This window comes from Pelophylax lessonae (assembly GCF_965119305.1).
Source record: "Pelophylax lessonae genome assembly, chromosome: 5".
In the NCBI taxonomy this organism is placed as follows: Eukaryota; Metazoa; Chordata; class Amphibia; order Anura; family Ranidae; genus Pelophylax; species Pelophylax lessonae.
Window position 1 is genome coordinate 388,321,168 of NC_138772.1, and position 20,621 is coordinate 388,341,788.

General features: G+C 44.1%; 1 protein-coding gene across 1 annotated transcript in view; it reads left to right on the forward strand.

Moving 5' to 3' along the window:
• LAMA1 (laminin subunit alpha 1) overlaps window positions 1-20,621 on the forward strand; it is a 256,439-nt gene that overhangs the window by 139,904 nt on the left and 95,914 nt on the right. Inside the window, exons 25-32 of the mRNA XM_082258773.1 lie at window positions 1,421-1,600; window positions 12,455-12,634; window positions 13,106-13,233; window positions 14,903-15,023; window positions 15,112-15,249; window positions 17,509-17,630; window positions 18,177-18,263; window positions 19,761-19,954. Coding sequence (XP_082114899.1) covers window positions 1,421-1,600; window positions 12,455-12,634; window positions 13,106-13,233; window positions 14,903-15,023; window positions 15,112-15,249; window positions 17,509-17,630; window positions 18,177-18,263; window positions 19,761-19,954 — 1,150 coding nt within the window. The remainder of the gene's footprint in view (window positions 1-1,420; window positions 1,601-12,454; window positions 12,635-13,105; window positions 13,234-14,902; window positions 15,024-15,111; window positions 15,250-17,508; window positions 17,631-18,176; window positions 18,264-19,760; window positions 19,955-20,621) is intronic.

Sequence of the window (20,621 nt, forward strand, 5' to 3'; positions counted from 1 at the left end):
TTTTGTTGAACTGACATTATCCATCTTGTAAACTGCATATTAAACTCTTCAATATTCTAAATAATTTTGATTTCATACTGTTAGAAGTCACATCAGATCTCTGGACTAATGGACTAAAAGAGTGTTAGTAGTTTAGCAAAACAATATTTGGAAGGACATTTTACCTCCTATTGTCATCTGGCACAAATGGCTAGAATTAATAAAAGCCTTACCAATCTAAAATGTCATTACATTGTTACACCTAAAATTAAAATGAATGGTAAAATAAAATAAGCTCAGTTCCCAAAGCTTAAAAAGGAAAAGGGGCCACATGAAAAAAAAAAAAAAAACCTGACAGATTTTTGCCGCTAAGTCTAATTAAATTTGAAAATGTAAATTTTCACATGGCTAAAATAAATATCTTTATCCTTCTTTTAAATCTTTGTGAAATTAGCATATTGCCTGTTTAATGTCAATACCCGCTGTACATTATGGCTAATGATGTATTATTTTACTCGCTTTGGCGAATATTTAAAGTGGTTGTGAACCCTTACATACACTCATTGAATGGACTATCCTCCGGTGTTGCACAGAGATGAAACAAATCCACCTACATAGGTTGTACCTGTTTATCTACAGTCTTTTCTTCTCTACAGCCATTCAAAGTGATGAAATTATAAGCTTGTCTGAGACTTAAAAAAAAAAAAGGGGGGGGGAGGGTGGAGAACTCAAGTCACATTCTGTAGAGCTTAGTGAGGAGAGCTAATTAGAGGGAGGAGACATACACCACGTCACACAGCTCACAGGGACAGAGGCTGCATCTGCTGGAAGTCCCTCCCCTGTCCCCAGTTTTCTCTTGGTGTCAGGAAAAATTGTCAGAAGTGATTCATGCTAATAGCAGAGGAACAAATCATCAGACAGAAAGGACATTCAGTGCTTTTAATTGAGACAAATACACATTATAGAGGGATGTGCTCTGTTCATTTTTCATGTCTGAGGTTTACAGCCACTTTTAAGTTTTATTTCCTTGCTTTGATTCCCATATTTCTTTTACCCTTTATTTATTAGAACTAGTAACTTCATACGTTTTCATTTATAAACACCTGTTATAAATGCGACCACCTTTTAGAATTTGTTAATTTTCTGATAAGAGAATAGTTTTTCAATTCAAAATTATATGTAGACTACATTATTATGTAGACAATATTATGATCAGTTAAGTAGCTCTTAGCTCTTCTGAGCAGTGAAAACCTGAAATTTATCATACAGGTCACATGAAACTGTAAAAATTGCATTTTACAAAGCCATTGCACATATCACTAACTTAAATACGACAAAGAGTTTGCTTACAATGCTTTGGACTTTAATTGTTCGATATAATTAGTGTATTTTTTATCTGATTAATGGGTACTTGTTACATTTTAAATGTCTTATATTTTAGATCACCTTGGTTCCAGACCAGTCTTTGCTCCGTGTAGTTTCTCTGAATGATATGAATGGAACTACAGATGGTGTGTTCTCTGAGGCTGTAGACATATTACTAGATGGATCATTAATACGGCAACACTTTTTATCAGATATATTTTATTGGCAATTACCTGCACAGTTCCTGGGTGAAAAGGTAAGGTGAACTCATATTTTGTGTAGTGTATTGCTGTTGTAAATGTTTCTCATGTGTGAAGGTCTCAGGAATAAAGACCTAGGCCAAGGGTCTTCAAAATATGTCCCTCCAGTTGTTTAGGAACTACAATTCCCATCATGTCTGTGAATGTCAGAGTTTTACAATGCCTCATGGGATGTGTAGTTCTGCAACAGGATCCCTGACCTAGGCTTTCAGTATAAAAGGTCCAGTCTGACAGTGAGATATAAAATATATGTTTAGCTCTGCTTCTTCCTTGACTGTCTCTTTGCAGACACTATTCTTCATCTGTTGTCATTATACTCTTGACTAGTGGCGGCCCGTGCATAGGGGGCGCCGGAGCGCCGCTCCCCCTAAAAAAAAAAGAGAAAAAAAATGACAAAAAAATAATAAAGTTTTGAAAAAAAAAAAATTGGGTTCGCAGGCCTATGCGCTCGGCCTGGTGGATATGGGGGGGGTGGGGTTTATGACCCAGAAGAGGCGCCGATTGGCTGCCTTCTGGGGGCGTAACCTGGGCGCAGCAAATAGCGCTGAGCCACCCCACCTTCATGATATCCTGGCTGTGATTGGTCCAGTCTCCAGCCTGGACCAATCATCATCCAGGACATCGCTGACTCGCAATGGGGGCGGTGCTGGTGCGTGCGTCAGTCACGCACCGTCACCGCCCATCTCCTTCCCGCCGCCCGGACCGGAACTGTACCATCACCTGTGCCATGCCTATGCCATCACCTGTGCCATCCCTATGCCATCACTTGTGCCATCCCTATGCCATCACCTGTGCCATGCCTATGCCATCACCTGTGCCATGCCTATGCCATCACCTGTGCCATCACCTGTGCCATCCCTATGCCGTCACCTGTGCCATGCCTATGCCATCACCTGTGCCATGTCTATGCCATCACCTGTGCCATACCTATGCCATCACCTGTGCCATCACCTGTGCCATGCCTATGCCATCACCTGTGCCATCACCTGTGCCATGCCTATACCATCACATGTGCCATGCCTATGCCATCACCTGTGCCATGCCTATGCCATCACCTGTGCCATGCCTATGCCATCACATGTGCCATCACCTGTGCCATCCCTATGCCGTCACCTGTGCCATGCCTATGCCATCACCTGTGCCATGTCTATGCCATCACCTGTGCCATGCCTATGCCATCACCTGTGCCATCACCTGTGCCATGCCTATGCCATCACCTGTGCCATCACCTGTGCCATGCCTATACCATCACATGTGCCATGCCTATGCCATCACCTGTGCCATGCCTGTACCATGACCTCAAAGTCATGCAAATTTTTTGCCGCGAAGCAATACCTATTACATTTTTCTTTTTGCGCCCCCCCAAAAAGCACCAGCCGCCACTGCTCTTGACTACATATATACTTTCAGACAAAGTCTGAAAAAGTATTGAAATACATCAATATGAGGGCCTGGGAACTAGCATTTTCAGAACAGGTCAAAAACAACAACCTTATATTTATCATGAAAAATCTCCTTTAAAAAAGTAAATCTCTAGTAAAAAGGTGAGTATTGTCTTCTGCTTCGACTATGTCACTGCGAATACACATTTCCCCTGTCCATTGGATCCACTACAGCTGCCGCCTTCTCCCCCCCTACGTCGCCCACCGCCCATCCCCTTCCCCTTTTTTTTCTCTCTCTCTCCCCCCTGTCCCCCCTCCCCCCCGTAGGTCCTCAGCAACTCCCTATTTACCCGTTATGCTTTTCTCTATTTTCTTCCTCTTCTTCACCTCACCACCTGTCCCATTAATAAGAGGGGGGGTGCCCACTGAAACTTCTTGTGGACTGCCCCTCGGATTCGGACACAGCTTGATCCCCCCGGGGGTGTACGGTCCAGGGGGTGTCCTTCTGATCCTGATTTTTGCCCTCACCTCCCTGGATTATCTTCTGGATTACCAAGGACAGAATGGGACTCAAGTTTACCCCTTCACTAACACACCACTATTACTTATCCTGTGAGGGACTTAATTTTCATATGGTCGCTGTTAGGCCTTGATTACCCTCCCTGTTTCATCTTTAATACTGTTTGAGTACACATACGTGATAAATATGTATACTCTTGTATCCTACCTTTTCTCGTACATACCTCTGCCATGTCTTTGATTTGCTCGCCCAGTTTAGCCTTTGATATATTGTCTGGATGCCGTTATGTCATGGTTGTGTAAACTTTGTACGCTACCCTCTGCTTTATGAGTCTGAATTTCATTGACTTGTTTGACTGTCAATTTTTCTTTTTTTTTTCTTTCAATAAAACGTTTAAAAAAAAAAAAAGAGAGGTGAGTATTGCAAAAACAAAAACAAAAAACACCTAAAGTCATAGCTCTCAACTGTCCCCGATTTTGAGGGACTGTCCCTGATTTGGAACAAAGTCCCTCTGTCCCTCTTTCCTCCTCATTTGTCCCTCATTTTGCTCTGATCTAAATATTTTTTTTTTTTTTTTTTCCAAACAGTTTATTAAGGTAAAAAGCATACATAGTACAGAAAAGAGCAAGGCAGTAATGGGCATTTGACAACGCCCACAAAAATGAGCAAGTACAAAAGTGATATACAGGTAAGCAGTACAATGCACGTGAGGGACAATAAGAGAACATAGGCAAACCCATAAAGTGACATATAGCACCAAGGTGCAAAAATAGAGAGCTCGTGGGAGTGCCAAGGGAATATGGGTCTATTGGAAGGGTTCGTTGGGTAGAGCACCCTCCCACCTGGTGGGAACCGGAATATGAGGGTTACCTGTAAGAAAGCCTAGTGGTTCCCCCAAACCCGACACCCCTTAAAGGGAGCTACCTGTGTCAGAGAGTGGGGGATCCACCGCAGAAGAGTGGGGAATCCGGTATGGACATCTCTGAACATGGGCGCCACATCCGTCATCGGTGGAGCCAGAGCCACCGCAGAGTGCTAAATGGAGAACCCTGAGTGATTTAGTGAGAGGCCTAAGAGGGAGGGAGGGAATGAGTGAAGGGGGTTGGGAAGGGGTATAGGAAAGGGGCCAAGTGGGGCAAATGAGGAAAACACAAAGGGGAGGAGGGGGAGGGTAACATGTAAAAAAAAAAAAAAAAAACAAAACACAGGGGGGGGGGGGGCATTGCACTCCGGTAGGAGACAAGCATCAAAAGAGTTATAATGAACTGAACATCGATGAAAGCACCCCAGAATAAGGGGTGTATCCCCAGTGCAAAACAAGAGGATTACAAATTAGCCAGCGATTTTCAAGTGCTCAAGGTTTGGAATTCTGGTAACGTTTGAAAGTGTGTCCAGGGTGCCCAGGTTGTGCGGTACTGATGGTGTGAGTCCTTGGCTTGGGCCACGATGTCCTCCATCTCCGCCACCCGCCGAACCCTGCGAAGCCATTCAGCAACCGACGGGGGTGTGGTGGACAGCCAATGGCACGGCACGCACATCCGGGCTGCATTGATCAGATGTAAGGTCAGGGACTTTTTGTAGCTGGCGTAGGAAAGTGAGGTGTGGTGCAGAAGATATTGTGCCGGCGAGTAGTCCGGCGTGTACGTGGTAATACGGCAGATTAAGGCTTGAACCTCTTTCCAGAACGGTTGCAGAACGGGACAGTCCCACCATACATGTAGTAGGGTTCCTTTGTGTTGCAGACACCTCCAGCACTGCGGAGAATTGGAGGAAGAAAATTTGTGCAGAAGATCTGGAGTCCTATACCACCTGGAGTAAAGTTTATACCCAGTTTCTTGGGTCAATACGTTCAGGGAACCCTTGTGCATGTGGAAAAGCACCCGAGACCAGTCTTCTTCCGAGAGGTCCACTCCCAGCTCCCGAGTCCATCGCGCCCGAAGAGCCTCTGTATGTGCGTGAGAGGAAGGAAACAGCATAGAATATAAGATCGAGACCATATGCCGGTGCGGACCAGGGGCATCACAGAGACGCTCCAAAGATGTCAGGGAACGGCCCCATTCCGATAGTTTCTGCGTGTGAGTCAGGAAGTGACGAATTTGGAGGTAGCAATAGAAAGGAATAGAGGCCTTCGGAAAACGCTGACAAAGATCCCGATATGACAGTAGTCCAGGGCCGTCAAGGAAGTGGCGAGCCTGAAAGGGTACGTCCGAGGAGGGGCCCTCGGCAGGCACAAACGGGAGACCAGGGGGGAAATCAGGGGTGGAATGTAAGGGAGTTAAAGGGCTGCTCCGCGGTGAGAGATCCAGCTGCTCACGAAGGGCGTGAAATACCCGTATAGTAGCTCCAGTCAGGGGGTTAGCTAAGATGGAGCGCGGAATCTTGGACGGAGCCGACCAAGGTAAGTGGTGGGCGGGGAAGGACGCCAAGGCCCCCTCGAGAGACACCCAGTCCTTAGACCTCGCATGGGCATGCCAATCCACCACCCTGGATAGATGGCATGCCTGGTAATACTTGAGTAAATGAGGGAATCCCAATCCGCCCTCCTGTTTAGGACGGGTAAGCAGATCCCAACTAAGCCTGGGTTTCTTAGAGGCCCACAGGAATTTAGTGCACAGGAGCCTAAAAGATTTAAAGAAAGCAGGCGGTATACGTATGGGTAAGGCTTGAAGGATGTAGAGCAGGCGGGGGAGGATGTTCATCTTGACGATGGCGACCCTGCCAAACCAGGAAAAGCGACCCTGCGTCCAGGAGTGTAAGTCTCTTTCCACTGTGTTTAAGATCGCCAGGTGGTTCTTGGAATAAAGGTCGGAGAGGGAGCTAGGCAATTGAACGCCGAGGTATGTGATGGAGTGGGGGTCCCATTCAAATGGAAAATTGGATTGGCAAAGTTGTAAGAGAGAGGGAGGGAGGGAAATGTTGAGGGCCCGAGATTTGGAGTAATTGATTTTTAAATTGGAAAGATCTTGGAAACGTGCAAGAACGGATAAAAGGTTGGGGACCGAAAGCAGAGGATCAGTGAGGAAGAGCAAGACATCGTCAGCGTATGCCGCTAGTTTGTATGTCTTTCCCTTCAATGAAACCCCCTTGATGTCCGAACTAGCCTGAATCTGGCGCAAAAGGGGTTCCAGAGTGAGAATGTAAATCAGGGGAGATAGCGGGCAACCCTGTCTAGTACCGTTCGAAACGGAGAAGGCGTCCGACAGGGATCCATTCACCTTGACCCTAGCAGAGGGGTTGGAGTAAAGGATAGAGACAAAGCGCAAGAACCTATCTCTTAAGCCAAGGGCCTCAAGCGCAGCGGACATGTAGTCCCAGGCCACCCTGTCGAACGCCTTCTCCGCATCGAGGGACAAAAAGAAGCCAGGCGTACGCGACGTGGACAACCAGTGGTGTAAATGAATCGCCTTGGTAGTGTTGTCCCGCGCCTCACGTCCGGGGACAAAACCAACCTGATCAAGGGACACCACCTCGGGAATGGAGGGAAGAAGGCGGTTAGCTAGTACTTTCGCAAACAATTTGATATCCACATTGAGTAGAGATATGGGACGGTAATTTGGCACCAACGTCGCGTCCTTCCCAGGCTTAGGGAGGACAGCGACATGGGCCTCCAAAAAGTCCGGTCCCAAGGTAGGCACATCGGAGAAGGCATTGAAGGCCCTCACCATGTGTGAAATCAGTTGATCCGCAAAAGTCTTGTAGTAACCAACCGTCAAACCGTCCGGACCAGGGGATTTCCCGGGCTTGGACTGCTTGAGGGCCGTCAAAACTTCCGTAGTTGATATAGGAGCATTGAGGGAGACCAACACCTCCTCCGAGAGCGGCGGAGGAGAGTGTTGGGACAAGAATTGGCGAATCTCATGCGCCCTAGATTGCAAAAGATCAGGCGAGTTCACTCGCGGCAAATTGTTTAGGTCCGTGTAATAACGTACAAATTGGGCCGCTATATCGGGAGTAGAAGCGTGCGCCTTGCCCGAAGAGTCGGAAATGGAATGGATGGTGTTGGCCGCCCTACGCTTTTGGAGAGCTCTGGCAAGGAGCCTGCCCGACTTGTTGGAATGCTCGTAGAAAAAGCCATGAGAGAGGGCAAAGTTCCTGCGAACCGATCTACCAAGGTCCTCCAGCAACTCCTGACGGGTCTTAGTGAGCTCCTCTAGGGTATCAGATGCCAAAGATAATTTATGAGAGCGTTCCAACGAACTTATCTTGGACAGGAGCGCCTCTGTGTGAGCCACCCGTTCCTTCTTCTGTTTAGAGGCTAGAGCCATGAGTTCGCCACGGATCACACACTTGTGCGCTGCCCACAAAGTGACAGGACTGACTTCTGGGGACGCGTTCTCCGAAAAATACAGCGTTAGGCGGTCAGAGAGAGCCTTAACAAAAGTGGAATCAGTTAAGAGGGAGCTATCCAGGCGCCACGCTCCGGAGCGATGCGGTAGAGCCGCGAAGGAGAGGGTAGCACTGATGGGGTGATGGTCAGACAAGAGCATTGGCTCGATAGTTGTAGAGGAAAGGGCCGGCAATAAATCCTGGGAGACAAAAATATAATCGATACGTGAGTACCGGTTGTGTGGTGAAGAGAAAAAGGTAAAGTCCTTAACGCCGGGGTGGAGGGTACGCCATGAGTCGTGGAGAAGTAGAGTAGTGAGTGACTGCTTGATAGAGCGCAGGGCCGCGTACGGGACGGATGAAGAGCCCAAAGAAGTATCCAATAGAGGGGACATGGCTACATTAAAATCCCCGCCCAATATGATCTGGCCGGAGCAAAAGTCTGACAACCGCTGAAGAGTAGAACGAAAAAATGGGACTGTGTGTTTGTTAGGCGCATAAACATTAGCCAGCGTCAGCGCCCTGCCATAGATGGAGCCCTTAAGGAAGAGAAAGCGCCCATTCTCATCCGCCAAGGACTCAGATACCGCGAAGTGGCAACCCTTGGACAGGAGTATGGAGACCCCTTTGGATTTCGAATCCCCAGAGGTCGCATGATAAACCGTAGGATACTGTTTAGCATAAAGTTTTTGGATACTGTCTGAGCGAAAATGAGTCTCTTGAAGAAAAATTACATCAGCCCTCGTCCGTCGAAGGGTGAGGAGAAGCTTGGAACGCTTTTCAGGGATGTTCAATCCTCTCACATTGAGGGAGTATACCTTCAGGGAAGTATCCATGACAGGTAGACAGGAGTGCGACAAGGAAGGACTAGGAGTAGCACAGGTGAAAACGTATGGGGTGGACAAACAAACACGACTGGGAGGTAAAGGGGGAAGGAAAGTACACACCGGGGAAAGGGAGGGGTGGGTAAAACGGTGGAGGACTGGGAAGGGACCACCACCAGACTCAACTATCAGAATCCGGGGAAGGTGGTCAGGTGGGGGAACAGATACAAAAAGAAATTCAGCGGTAGGGGATAGTAGCGTTACTGTTAAACAAATTGATACAGGACCACAACCGCTAAGCGGGGTTGGAGTAGGACAAACCAGAAGACGGGGTGAAAACTAAGTACTCACCGAAAAGAGCCCGTCCTCGAGTCCAGAATGTCAGGAGCCCATGTTCAGAGAGCGTTCGGTATGCTAAAACCAGTAAGGGAAGAAAGGAGTCCATAGCAACTATAATAGTGAAGGTAGCAATAATAACCACAACATAAGCAACAATATTGAAAAACTTGCGGTCTAGGCCGCCTCCCTAAGGGGGAACTTATTCCAACATGTCGGAAGAGTGACGGGGGAATGCCCCAAATCTGAGGAACACGGTCACCATATGGGCACCCGGGAACTAATCCAGCTTGGGCAGGTGAACAGCGAGGAGAAGAGATCGACAGCCGCCTCTCTCGGAAGACCCCCCCCCCCGCCCCCCATGGGCCAGCATCCCTAATCCGTCAGCCAGGTAAGGTAGGGGCGGGGAGGAAGAGATCTAGAGCGCCCCTCCAGGAATCCCGAAGGGGGGCCCAAGATGGGAGGGACGGGGAGGGAAGGGGGCCCGAGGGAATCCTAAAAGAAAAAAATATTAAAAACTCAAAAACTCAATCAGGACCGTAAATATGGACTACTAGACAGGCAAATAATAAAACGACAAAACCCTAAGCGTCCAGAGCTAACTCGAATGAACCATGAGGCAGAGCCCACTCCCAACATGCATTGAAAACAACTGCAGCCCCCGGGGTATCTACCCGGGCATCCCGCCCCAGGAGAGCCACCAGCCCGCAGAATCATGCGGATGCAGGCAGAAAACCCACTGGTAGCACTTCCCGGGGCGCGAGCATACGGCAGCAATAGGCGCCAACAGAGGGTGCGGAGACACAGAAGCGATGCGGAGGGCGACCCCTATGGGGGCACACGTCCACATCACCCCCAATCCAATTTGTCTACAGAAGAGACACGAATATCTGACCTGCACGCCACCGCAACCACATCAGCATACCCTGAGAGCGGAATCGTGCAGTCCAAACAAACGTGTGGCAGCGGACATTTCACAAATATAATCTAACAACAGGGCATCTGTCAGTTATGAACCCCTAAATAGGCAGGAAAAGAAGGAATTACAGCGGATATGCCAGAGCGTCACCTGTCTACTAACCCACCCCTCAAAGGCCCTATCGTGTCCTTCTAATCGTTCCATCGTAACACAACGGGATCATTGCAAGTAGGCAAAGGTCCAGTGGCTATCAAAGGCTAGCAAAAGACTTCTACTCGTTGAGGTAGCACCCCAGGGCCGGTGCCAGAGTCCCGGGACAAAGGCAGTTAGCCGAAGGTGACCAAGAGGGCGAGGGTGGGAAGTTACCTAGTCACAGTCTGTGAGAGCCAAAGGGGGTTAAAAGTATAGCCAACACCATAGGACGATGCAGAGGGGAAACAACATCAGTTCCAGCAGCAATCCAGGGAAACAGTGACAAACCAGGACTAATCATGTCGTCAGGTGCGGTGAGGGTATGGAGTCATTCCAGGGCTCCGTCGGGTTCCGCCAGTGCTCCTGATTGAAATGGAGGATGTATCAGCATAGGTTCCTGTGAAATGAGCACTCCATGCTAACGAAGGGGGGAGGGGAGGAGTAGATGAACAAAGAACAATGTAAGTCCAAGTGCCTCAACAGAGGGTAACACCCCATATCAGTCACAGCAGATCAGTTGTTCTTCCGAGCCCTGCTCCGCTGGGGAGGTTTGGTAGGGCTGCAAACCATAGCGGGTCCAGCTCCCTCTCTCGCCGGTCTGTTCCCAGAGGGCGAGCGGGGCCTGCGAAAGCGAACTTCCTGGGCCTCCATTGGTTCATCCCCCCGAGGCGGATCAAGGTCAGCTGCATTCCTAAATTCGGCGTACCAATTCGGAAGTGCCATGAAAGGGATCCCCAGAGTGGAGCAAAAATGAGGGAGGTCTTCAGGCACCCTAAGGAGAGCCGTGCGATTCTGCAGGGATGCAGCTAGGCAGAAGGGGAACTTCCACTTGTAGGTTATGTTGCGCGCTCTCAAGACATCCAGCAGGGGCCTGAGTTCACGCCTGCGTTGCAAAGTAATTCCAGACAGGTCTTGGTAAAGTTGCACAGGTGTCCCTTCACATTCTATATGTTGCCTTCCCCTGGCCTTCCGCAAAATGTCTTCCTTGAGACGATAGTCCACCAAGCAACACACCACGTCGCGTGGAGGTTCACCCTCCCGTCCCCGGGGCCGCAAAGCTCTATGAACACGCTCCATATCGATGGGGGACAGTGGAGGCCTGTCCAGCAAGGAGTTGAAAAGTGCAGTCACTGTGGGGGTAAGGTGTTCACCCTCCACTGCCTCCGGTAAGCCTCGGATCCGCAGGTTATGGCGCCTACCCCGGTTATCAAGGTCCTCCATATGGCGCTGCATATCCCGCATCTGCAACAGGTGGGAGTCTGATTTAAGGTACAAATCTCTAATGGCTACGTCCTGCTGTGCAGTGGTATTTTCAACCTCCTGCACCCGGCCTGTAAGGGAGCGGATGTCTTCCCTCAGCTCCAAGATGGCCGCTCCCAAGGTATTTTTGATGTCTGCAGCGATGAGGTGGAGATCCTCCATGCAGAGCTGCCTCGGTGTAGGTGGAGGAGCAGAAGCCGACTCTGCCCCCCCCCGATGCGGCCGCCGCATAGGAGCGGGCAGGGGATGAGGGGAGAGAGACAGAGGCGGAGGAAAGCCCGGGCTGAGACATGGTTGCGGCCTGCGTGCGAAAGAGCTCCGGGATGCTGGGGCTCAGCTTACTTGCCGGATCCCGCGGGGATCGAGAGCGGGTGGCAGAGGAGGATCGGGCAGTCGTTGCCATCTTCACCAGCGGTCTAGCGGCAGTGTATTCCCTGAGCGAGGCTTGTGAGGACTCGAGGCGGCGGGAGCTCCGTTCTCAGGCTGCCATCTTCTAGCGCGTCCAGACCACGCCCCCCCTGATCTAAATATTTGTATATACAATACACTATTTATTTTTCAAAAAGTGTTTCCCACTCCTAAACCTTTCAGACAATTTTTAAATTGCTGTATTTTTAAACTTCAAAAGCCAATATAATGGAATAGAAGTGGTTAAAAAAAGCACTTGGGGGTTTAACTAATTTTTTTTTTTTTTTTTATAATTCTCCTATAAGGGGTCATTGCAGGGGGTGTGACCTATGCCTACATACTTTTGCTGATAGGTTTCCCTCGTTCCCATCTTAAAAAGATGGGAAGTATTCTTAAATTCCACTTTAATTAAATATTTATTTAGGACTTGGAATAAAACCATTCACTTTATTACTGGATACATTTAGAAATGTACCCCATTCATATCAGCTCCTGCTCTGGGACAGAGTCAGTTAGTGCAAAATAAGAAAAATCTGCTAGTATATTATTGCCGGTGTCAGAATCACATCACATCATAACAAATGCTTGTTTCATAACTCCCATACTGTATGTATATATTTGTGTGTGTGTGTATCTATATATATATATATATATAAATATATTTGTGTGTTATTTATTTGCAGACATTGGCATATGGTGGCATGCTGAAGTATGTTGTTACATATTATGCACTGGGGGAGTCTTCAGATTTTGAAGCTCACATTATAATGAAAGGTGGACATCTCGAAAAAAAAGTTCTTTACATGACCAAGCAAAACCCAGCAAATGGAGAGAGAACTGAGATACAAGTCAGCTTCAAAGAGGTAAATATTGATTTAGCTTTAGTTTTATATTACAGATGACCTGATGGTGTATACTATATATAATCACAGATTGTAAATCGTTCTTAATTCTACCTTTGTAGCTTACTCAGTAACTGTTTTTGTTAATGACTTTCACACTTTATAAGATTGCATTATATTTTAGGACAATTATTCGTGAAAAATTTACATAATTTGTCCCTGTCATCCAAACGCACTCCACGGCCATTGCGTACAGAGCTTATAAAATGAGAAGTCAACACAGATATATAGATGGTGGTTTAAAAGGCCTTTACTTATTAAATTGTTTTGTTTGGAAAATATTAGCATGATGTTAAGAAGTCATTTACCAAGCAGACCACATAATGCCAAGATAATTTTTAAAATTACCCCCAGGACACCCTAACTTACACTGACCAATCATATATGACAAAGATTTTCATCTGGTGTACTTTTTTCTGCTCTCTTCTGTAGGAAGACTGGAAATATCTTAATTCTGTATCTGATGAGTCAGTTACAAGAATGGATTTCATGTCGGTTCTAAGCAAACTTGATTACATACTTATAAAAGCATCATATGGCTATGGATTACAACAGAGCAGGTATGTCTATACTTAGATACATGCTCTAACCTACAGTCACAGAGGTGATTGTGTTTTTCACATGCTACTTGCAGTTTATCCGTATCAGTAGAGAAAACAATAATGTAGAATTTTGTTAGCTTACGCAGGAACCCTAGCGTCAGCAGAATCTTTTAAGACCAAATACAGTTAGTCTTTCTGCACTGACATAAACAGAAATAAGAGGCAATCTTCAGCAGTAATCTGTGGACTGTATAGAGAGTGTATACAATACGACATACACTTCAAGGTTGATTTATAAAATTAGAAGCAAGGTTCACAGGCCTTTGTTTATTCTACCTTTATCACATTACATTTTGTTTTTTGGTGGCCTACCATTTTTAACCTGTTAATTATATTTGTTGAGCAGGTTATCAGCCGGTTGGGTAATAAGATCACTAGTCAACATCCAACATTATCTTATAAGAAGTTGTTGTGTTGCATTGTAATGACAGTTTATCAATCCTTTTTAATTTGTATCCTCAAAAGTTTTATGCACTCTGCCAGTATGGCAAGGAAATGCATGGACTACTTCGGATTTTCCTTATAGTGTCTTATGAGTGAGGTCCGTACTGTGGGATAAGGTTTTTTTTTTTAAATAGGGTTAGGGAATGTGGATGAATTTCAACTTTTTCATTGCTGATACTATTTCTAATAAAGTAGCTATTTTTTAAACTGCCCTTGACCTGTTGGGTAACTTCTTTTTGGCTTTGTCCTATTAACGTCAATGAGTTGGGGAATAGGTTGGTGAACACTAAGATTTAATTAGGGATACTCCTAGCAATCTCTAAACTGTTTTTTTTCTACTTTGTCTAAAACAACCAGTAATGGTTTAGCTGAAATGGTCAGCAGGGGGCCACTAGTCAAAGGCTGGAAACCTAGAGATTGTTTGTCACAAAATAGTGTGGATCCATTAGAAGTGAGATCTGTCCTGACAGAGGAATGGGTTTCTCTGCATAGTATGCCCTGGTTATGGGCCCAGGTTTGAACCACTAATAACAAATTCTCAGGCAGGAATTTATACCATCACAGACAGGGTAACAAAGGCAGAAAGCTGAGGCAAGCGTCAACAGGTGATCAAAAATAATCAGTAGAGCTGAGGTCAGACAGTAAGCACAATGGACAAGGCAGAAACCAGGCCTCAAAGACTGAAGCATCTCTGAATTTACTGTAAAAAAATAAAAAGGGGGCTTGGCTCCAGGAAATTCCATGCGATGTCCTTGCGTGAGGAGAAACAGGTGAGGAAAGAAAGGAGGCACCAACTGAAGGGCAGATATTGGTAGTCTGGTGGCAGAGAAAGGTAAAAAAGACTGACCTAATTGACTGCACTGTTAGGAGAAAAACACAAGACCTAAAATCAAACCAGCCAAATCCTTGTAATGGTATCACTGACATGCTCTGGGAAAATTAAACATGGAAAATTAGTTGTTTTGGGCGAATGTTTAATTTTATTTATTCTGATTATCTTAAACCTTAAGTCAGTTTTTTATTGCAATGTAGTGTTTGTGTTTGTATGTACTATACAGTGTATGTGTATATCCACTAGTGTTTACACACATGTGTGTTTTTAATTTTTAGTTGATGTTACCTTATAAGTAAAAAATTAAAAAAATAAAAATCTCTACAAAGTACTGTCTCTCACAACTTTTAGGATATCTAATATCTCGATGGACATTGCAGTGGAGGCAGCAGAAATGCATTCTGGGCGAGAAGTGGCTCATCTTATAGAGATTTGTGAATGTCCTTCTGGCTATGCAGGCCTTTCATGTCAGGTGATCTATATTCCTTATTCATTTGCTTTTGGTCAGAAAATTAAAGATCTGTATTATTTAATATTGTTTATCTTGTTCACTATATTAGGAGTGTGCACCTGGCTACTACAGAGAGAAAGTGACAGAATTAAATGTACGAGGACCACAGCCTTCCATTGCTCCATGTGTACCTTGTCAGTGCAGTAACCACAGTGAAATCTGTGATCCACATACCGGAGAATGTCTGGTAGGTTTTCTTTATGCACAGTATTATACATTCATAGTAGAAATATTGCTGGCATGTGTTTTTAAAGCACTGTATTTTAAGTAAAAGGCAGGATAATAATTTCAATTGAGAATTGTTACAATGAATATATTTCAATATCAGCTTTACCTACTTTCCCAGTAATTGGAAGCAGGGAATATACAACCTCATAAAGTATACCACTATACCCACCTTAATTAATGATATTTTTTGGTTCAGCCTGTAATATATTACAAGCACATCTGTTGAAAATATTTTCACATATACCTGGTATTTTAGAACATGTTTTTCGAATGCTAACAGGGGGAAGTTATCTTTTAGCATTCATTGTACCCTAACATATGGAAAACTAGTTAGGGTTGTAGGACAATACGAATGCTTTACAGTACATGTTCATAACTCTAGTAAGATATTTATCATTTAAAGCTGGCTATAAACAATACAATACAAATGTACAATCTCTGCACAGTCTTCTTTAATTTATAAAAACTAATGAGCAATATGAGGGTAAACCTAAACCATCTATTCAGTTGTATCAAACCTGTTGAGGCAAGTAGTAGGAGGGTGTATGGCCAGTTTTAGTTTTGCAATCACTGCCCTGTAGGGGAACAATATATGAAGTTACTCTGTGAAAGTATGGAGGTGCCACTACTGCTCATTGGAATCTCAGTCTCATTTTTTTTACTTTTTGTATAATGTGCCCCTTTTAGATTGTAAGCTTTCAGGAGCAGGGTGCTCTTTACCTTCATGTCTTGAATTGAATTGTAAATATACCGTCTTCCTTTATTTGTTGAACAAACTAGTGGTGCCATACAAATCTTGTATGATAATATTATTAAATGCGCTTGGGCATTTGACTCATTTTAAATAGCAGTTGGTGTACAACTGAATAATAGAGAAATGTGTGCTGATCTGCATATTTACCATCTTATTTATGCTAAGGATGTAACTGCAAGCAACAATTGGTTCATGTGTAGTCTTCGTTTTGGATTATGTCTGATTAAGCAATGCTTTAAAATATATTATGACTGATCATGACCTTGAAAAGGGACAGATCTTTAACAGAATACTCAGTAAACTAAAATAAAAGGGTATGGTTAGTACAGTAATTAAAGAGGAACTTAAGTCTCCTTTGTAAAAATTAAAAGTCAGCAGCTATAAAAACTGCTGCTGACTTTTAATAAACAGCCACTCACCTGTCCCATGATCCAGCGCTGTGCTTGGCCCAGCCATTTTCATCTTGTGTCCTCTCTCTAGCCCCGGCATTTTTACTATCGGCACCCAGCTGTGACAGCTTGTGGCTTCCAAGCAGGGTGTCCAGTGTGTATGCACATGCGGCGCTGCACACTGTGAATGGTCCTCAATCTTCTTGGACCTATCACCTGTGAAAGGGAGGAGGGGAATACTTCAGCTTCCAATCACCTAGGTGGTCGAAGCGGAAGTGGGGGTGAGTCCCTGCCAAAACCCAGTACCTGCTCCCCCAAAAACTAAATTTTACAAATATGAGCTGAAGAGAGGAGGTCTTAAAACGGGACTATCCCTTTTGGGCGGAGTTCTGTATTAACAAAGTGAATGGTATATCTAGTGTCAGGGATATTTTCCTGACACTCATTAGAACTGAAGAAGTGTCTTGGATAAGCCACAAAATGTCTTTAATATTTCAAAACAAGTCAATTTGAATTTGACTAACTACTCATACATTTACCATGGTCTGCATAGATGAGAATCTTCACAGACGAAACTAATGGCATTTGGTGTTGGCTAAAAAGACATGAATTACGTACAGTATGACACTTACCCATCTGTGGCTGAATTTTCCTGATGCCCAACATTTTCTAAATAGGCAGATGACTGTATACAATAACTGCTTCTACTACTGAGAGAGCAAAGGGAATGCACTTGGTTTCTGGTAGCAGGACATGAATAACCTGGGCTGTATTTAGACACCATGCTGACCAAGGCACACTTAAAAAATGAATCCCTTTTGTACAAGCTCCCTTCCTTGCATCCTATGAGCACTTTATTAAAACTAATTCTAGAATGCATTATTAAAGCAGATATGTGGTCTGCATTATTTGCAGTTACTCTACAGCTGTACAGATCCCAAAGGTGACATTATGTCAAATATGGCCCTGCAAATGTGTTTGTACAGTAGGCACATGCGGAATAGAATGCATGTAGAATATGTCAGTTTTGTACAACTATATGTCAGTTTTACATATCTATTTTTACACATAACAGGGATGCAGAGATAATACTGCAGGACACCAGTGTCACATCTGTGCATCAGGTTACTATGGCAAGGTGACGGGATCAATCTCTGATTGCTCGCTGTGTGCCTGTCCCAAAGGAAATTCTAACAGGTAGGAGCTTTTCTATATTACTATGTCAAATTTCTGTGATAGTATCATGCATTTAGCCTACTTATTTCCATTTTTAATTACATATTTTTAAAATATATATATTTTGATGTATTATCGTAGTAGGTGACTAAATATAAACTTTAGTTTATATTTTTTTTATATTTATTTCTTTATTTTTAATAATGCCCATGATTTGCATATAATGCAGATTTAATAAACAGATGATGATTTGGATTTACAGATTATTTGCATATTAATATGATTATCTTTGGCCATTATATGGCCAATGTTGGACAGATTTTAGACCTGCAATTTACAGGCTCATAATAGCTATTTCCCTATCTCCCCCTCTATAACATCCCATATATGCTTCAGTTCTCTTTTTCTCTTCTCTCTCTTCTCTATCTCTCCTCTCTCTCTCTCTCTCTTCTCTCTCTCTCTCTTTTCACTCTCTTCTCTCTCCTCGCTCTCTCTCTCTTTCATTTGTACTGTTTCTTTTTGATAACATGTTGTATTTTTATTAACTAGTGATTTATTCTTTTTCAGTTTTAGCCCGACCTGTGTGCTAGAAGGTATTGATGATTTCCGCTGTGATGCCTGTCTTCCTGGATATGAGGGCAAGTACTGTGAAAGGTAGGTTAAGGTTCATCAACCTGCTGCTGACCACATACTGTACGTGCAGTGGTAAGAAGGGGGGGCTTTACCACTTATACGGTGCACATATATGTTAATGGCAATAAGAAGCAGAAAGCATTTCACATTCATAAATATGCACATAGTTTACACCATTTGTGATGTCACATTTCTACCGACATGACCCTGGGACTTACAGAGCAGACACAATTTTGCAAAATGACACTCTTACAATGGACTGGATTGTGTTCTCTTGAGAATTTGCCTGTTTTGCTTTCCCTTGAATCTGCCCAGAAGGATAGTAATGTCATGCCCAGCAACAAGGAAGAAAGAGGTAAGGTAAGTATACATTGAACTTTTACTTTACAGGTACAATTTACACCTATGAAAATCAGAAAATTTTAAAGGCTAGATAATGCTCATATTTTTGCAGGTAAAAAAATGTGATTTTTTTTTTTTTTTTTTACACAGGAGCCTGCAAAGTATTGTAATGTCAGTCTCCTGCATACTCTCCCTCCAGCTTTTTGCCCATACCTCTGTACAAATTGTCAGTTTCACAGCTGCAGGAAGAGACAAACCCCCGATCAGTGTCACAGGGAAGGGGGGGGTGCTGACCATGTTGCATGTTACACCCTAAATACAGGTGTGACATAGAACATGTTCAAAAGGTGAACATATCCTTTAAAGAGGGAAAAGAACAGTTTATGCCAATATTGTACATATTTTCATGCCCATTTGCATTGTCTATCATAAGTCACTTTCGTGCTACCCTTGTTTGTGATACCATGGCCTCACCTTTGATCCCATTATTGCTGCCACTTCCTCACTGTGTCCTCACAAATCCTCTGTATATAGCATGCACGCACTAGAGTGACTTCCTTGGAAATGTGATTATCTTACACATTATGCAGAAAGTGATGTAGGAAAATTACTTACACTCCTGCAAGTTCATATAATATTCAGGAACATTTTAAGAGTAAAAATGTGCCTACTAAGCCAGAAATGTACTGTGCTTCATGATATAAACATCACTGCTTGTCAATTTATCTGTTTTTATGTGATCGGTTCAGTCTTATGATGTGAAGAAGCGTGTATGACAAACCAGATTTTATACTTAAAGAATATGGAGGTTGCCAATACTGACCTCTTCTAAAATTGCTAGTTTCCTGGCTGTTATGTTGATCAGATTGCTTCAGCAGCCTCTGAGCCACTGACCTAGAACAAGTATGCAGATCAGGAGACTCTCTATTCTGCAGTTTTGTTTGGAGTCAAAAATTTGAAAAGCGAGAGGCAGCCAGGAACCTAGTTTTTTTAGACAAGGTCAGCAATGGCACCCCCCATGTTTCTTTTAGTGCATGTTTCTAATAAACATCAAAGACTCCCACGGATATTTTCTTTTTTTATTCCTATCACTTCTAGCATCAGTGGGTCTAATAGCCATGCAGTTTATTGAAAACACAAGCATACTAAGATGCCTTTCTGTTTTCACATTTTTAGGTGTTCGCACGGTTATTTCGGCAATCCAAGTGAGTCAGATGGCAGCTGCCAGATATGTGACTGCAATCCAAGTGGCTCTTTGCATAATCACTGTGACAGGTTAACTGGCCAATGTTCTTGTAAGCCTGGAGTGACTGGACGCCTTTGTGATACATGTGAAGTCAGGCATATTCTCCTGGAACAGCAATGCATATGTGAGTTTTCTTCATTTGTACATTGTGTCCTTTTGTCTTAGATCACATATGGAGGGTTCTGTAGGGGGCTTATAGCATTTCCTTCCCTTGGGTAAAGTCTCTATTGGAATAAAAGAATGCAGTTCTGTTGCTGACAGGGGAAATTTGACTCTCAGCCATAAATAGAGTAATACAAAACTGGAATTTCCTGGTCAAGAAAACCTTCAAGACCATTGGTCAGGATTGGCATACTCCGTTCATAGAAATCAGCAGCCTTGTTTAAAGCCTAATTCCAGACATACAGTACTTTTAGTCGTGGATAACGTGTTAAAAAGTTAAGAGTTGCAGGTTTTTGTTTTTGGTGGAGATTATCCCTCACTCTGCCCAGGAAATCGGGGGTTGTGTGGTTATCACTGGAATAGGAAAGCATGGATACCTAAAAAAATGACCAAAACTTCTGACTTTTCCCCACTCTACTAAAAGGTGCCTTTTTTTGCGTGTTTGCCCATTATGTCTTCCCAATAGGGAGATAGCCAGCCAAAATAATATTCTAAAACACAATAATTTTGGCGTGACTTGGGCTTTAAGAATAAAGGGCAAAAAGCATTGGTGGATGTCACAGTTCAGTGACCAGTAGTAATCAGTGAGATTTGATATTTTATCCATTTGTGCATTTGGTCAAAAACTA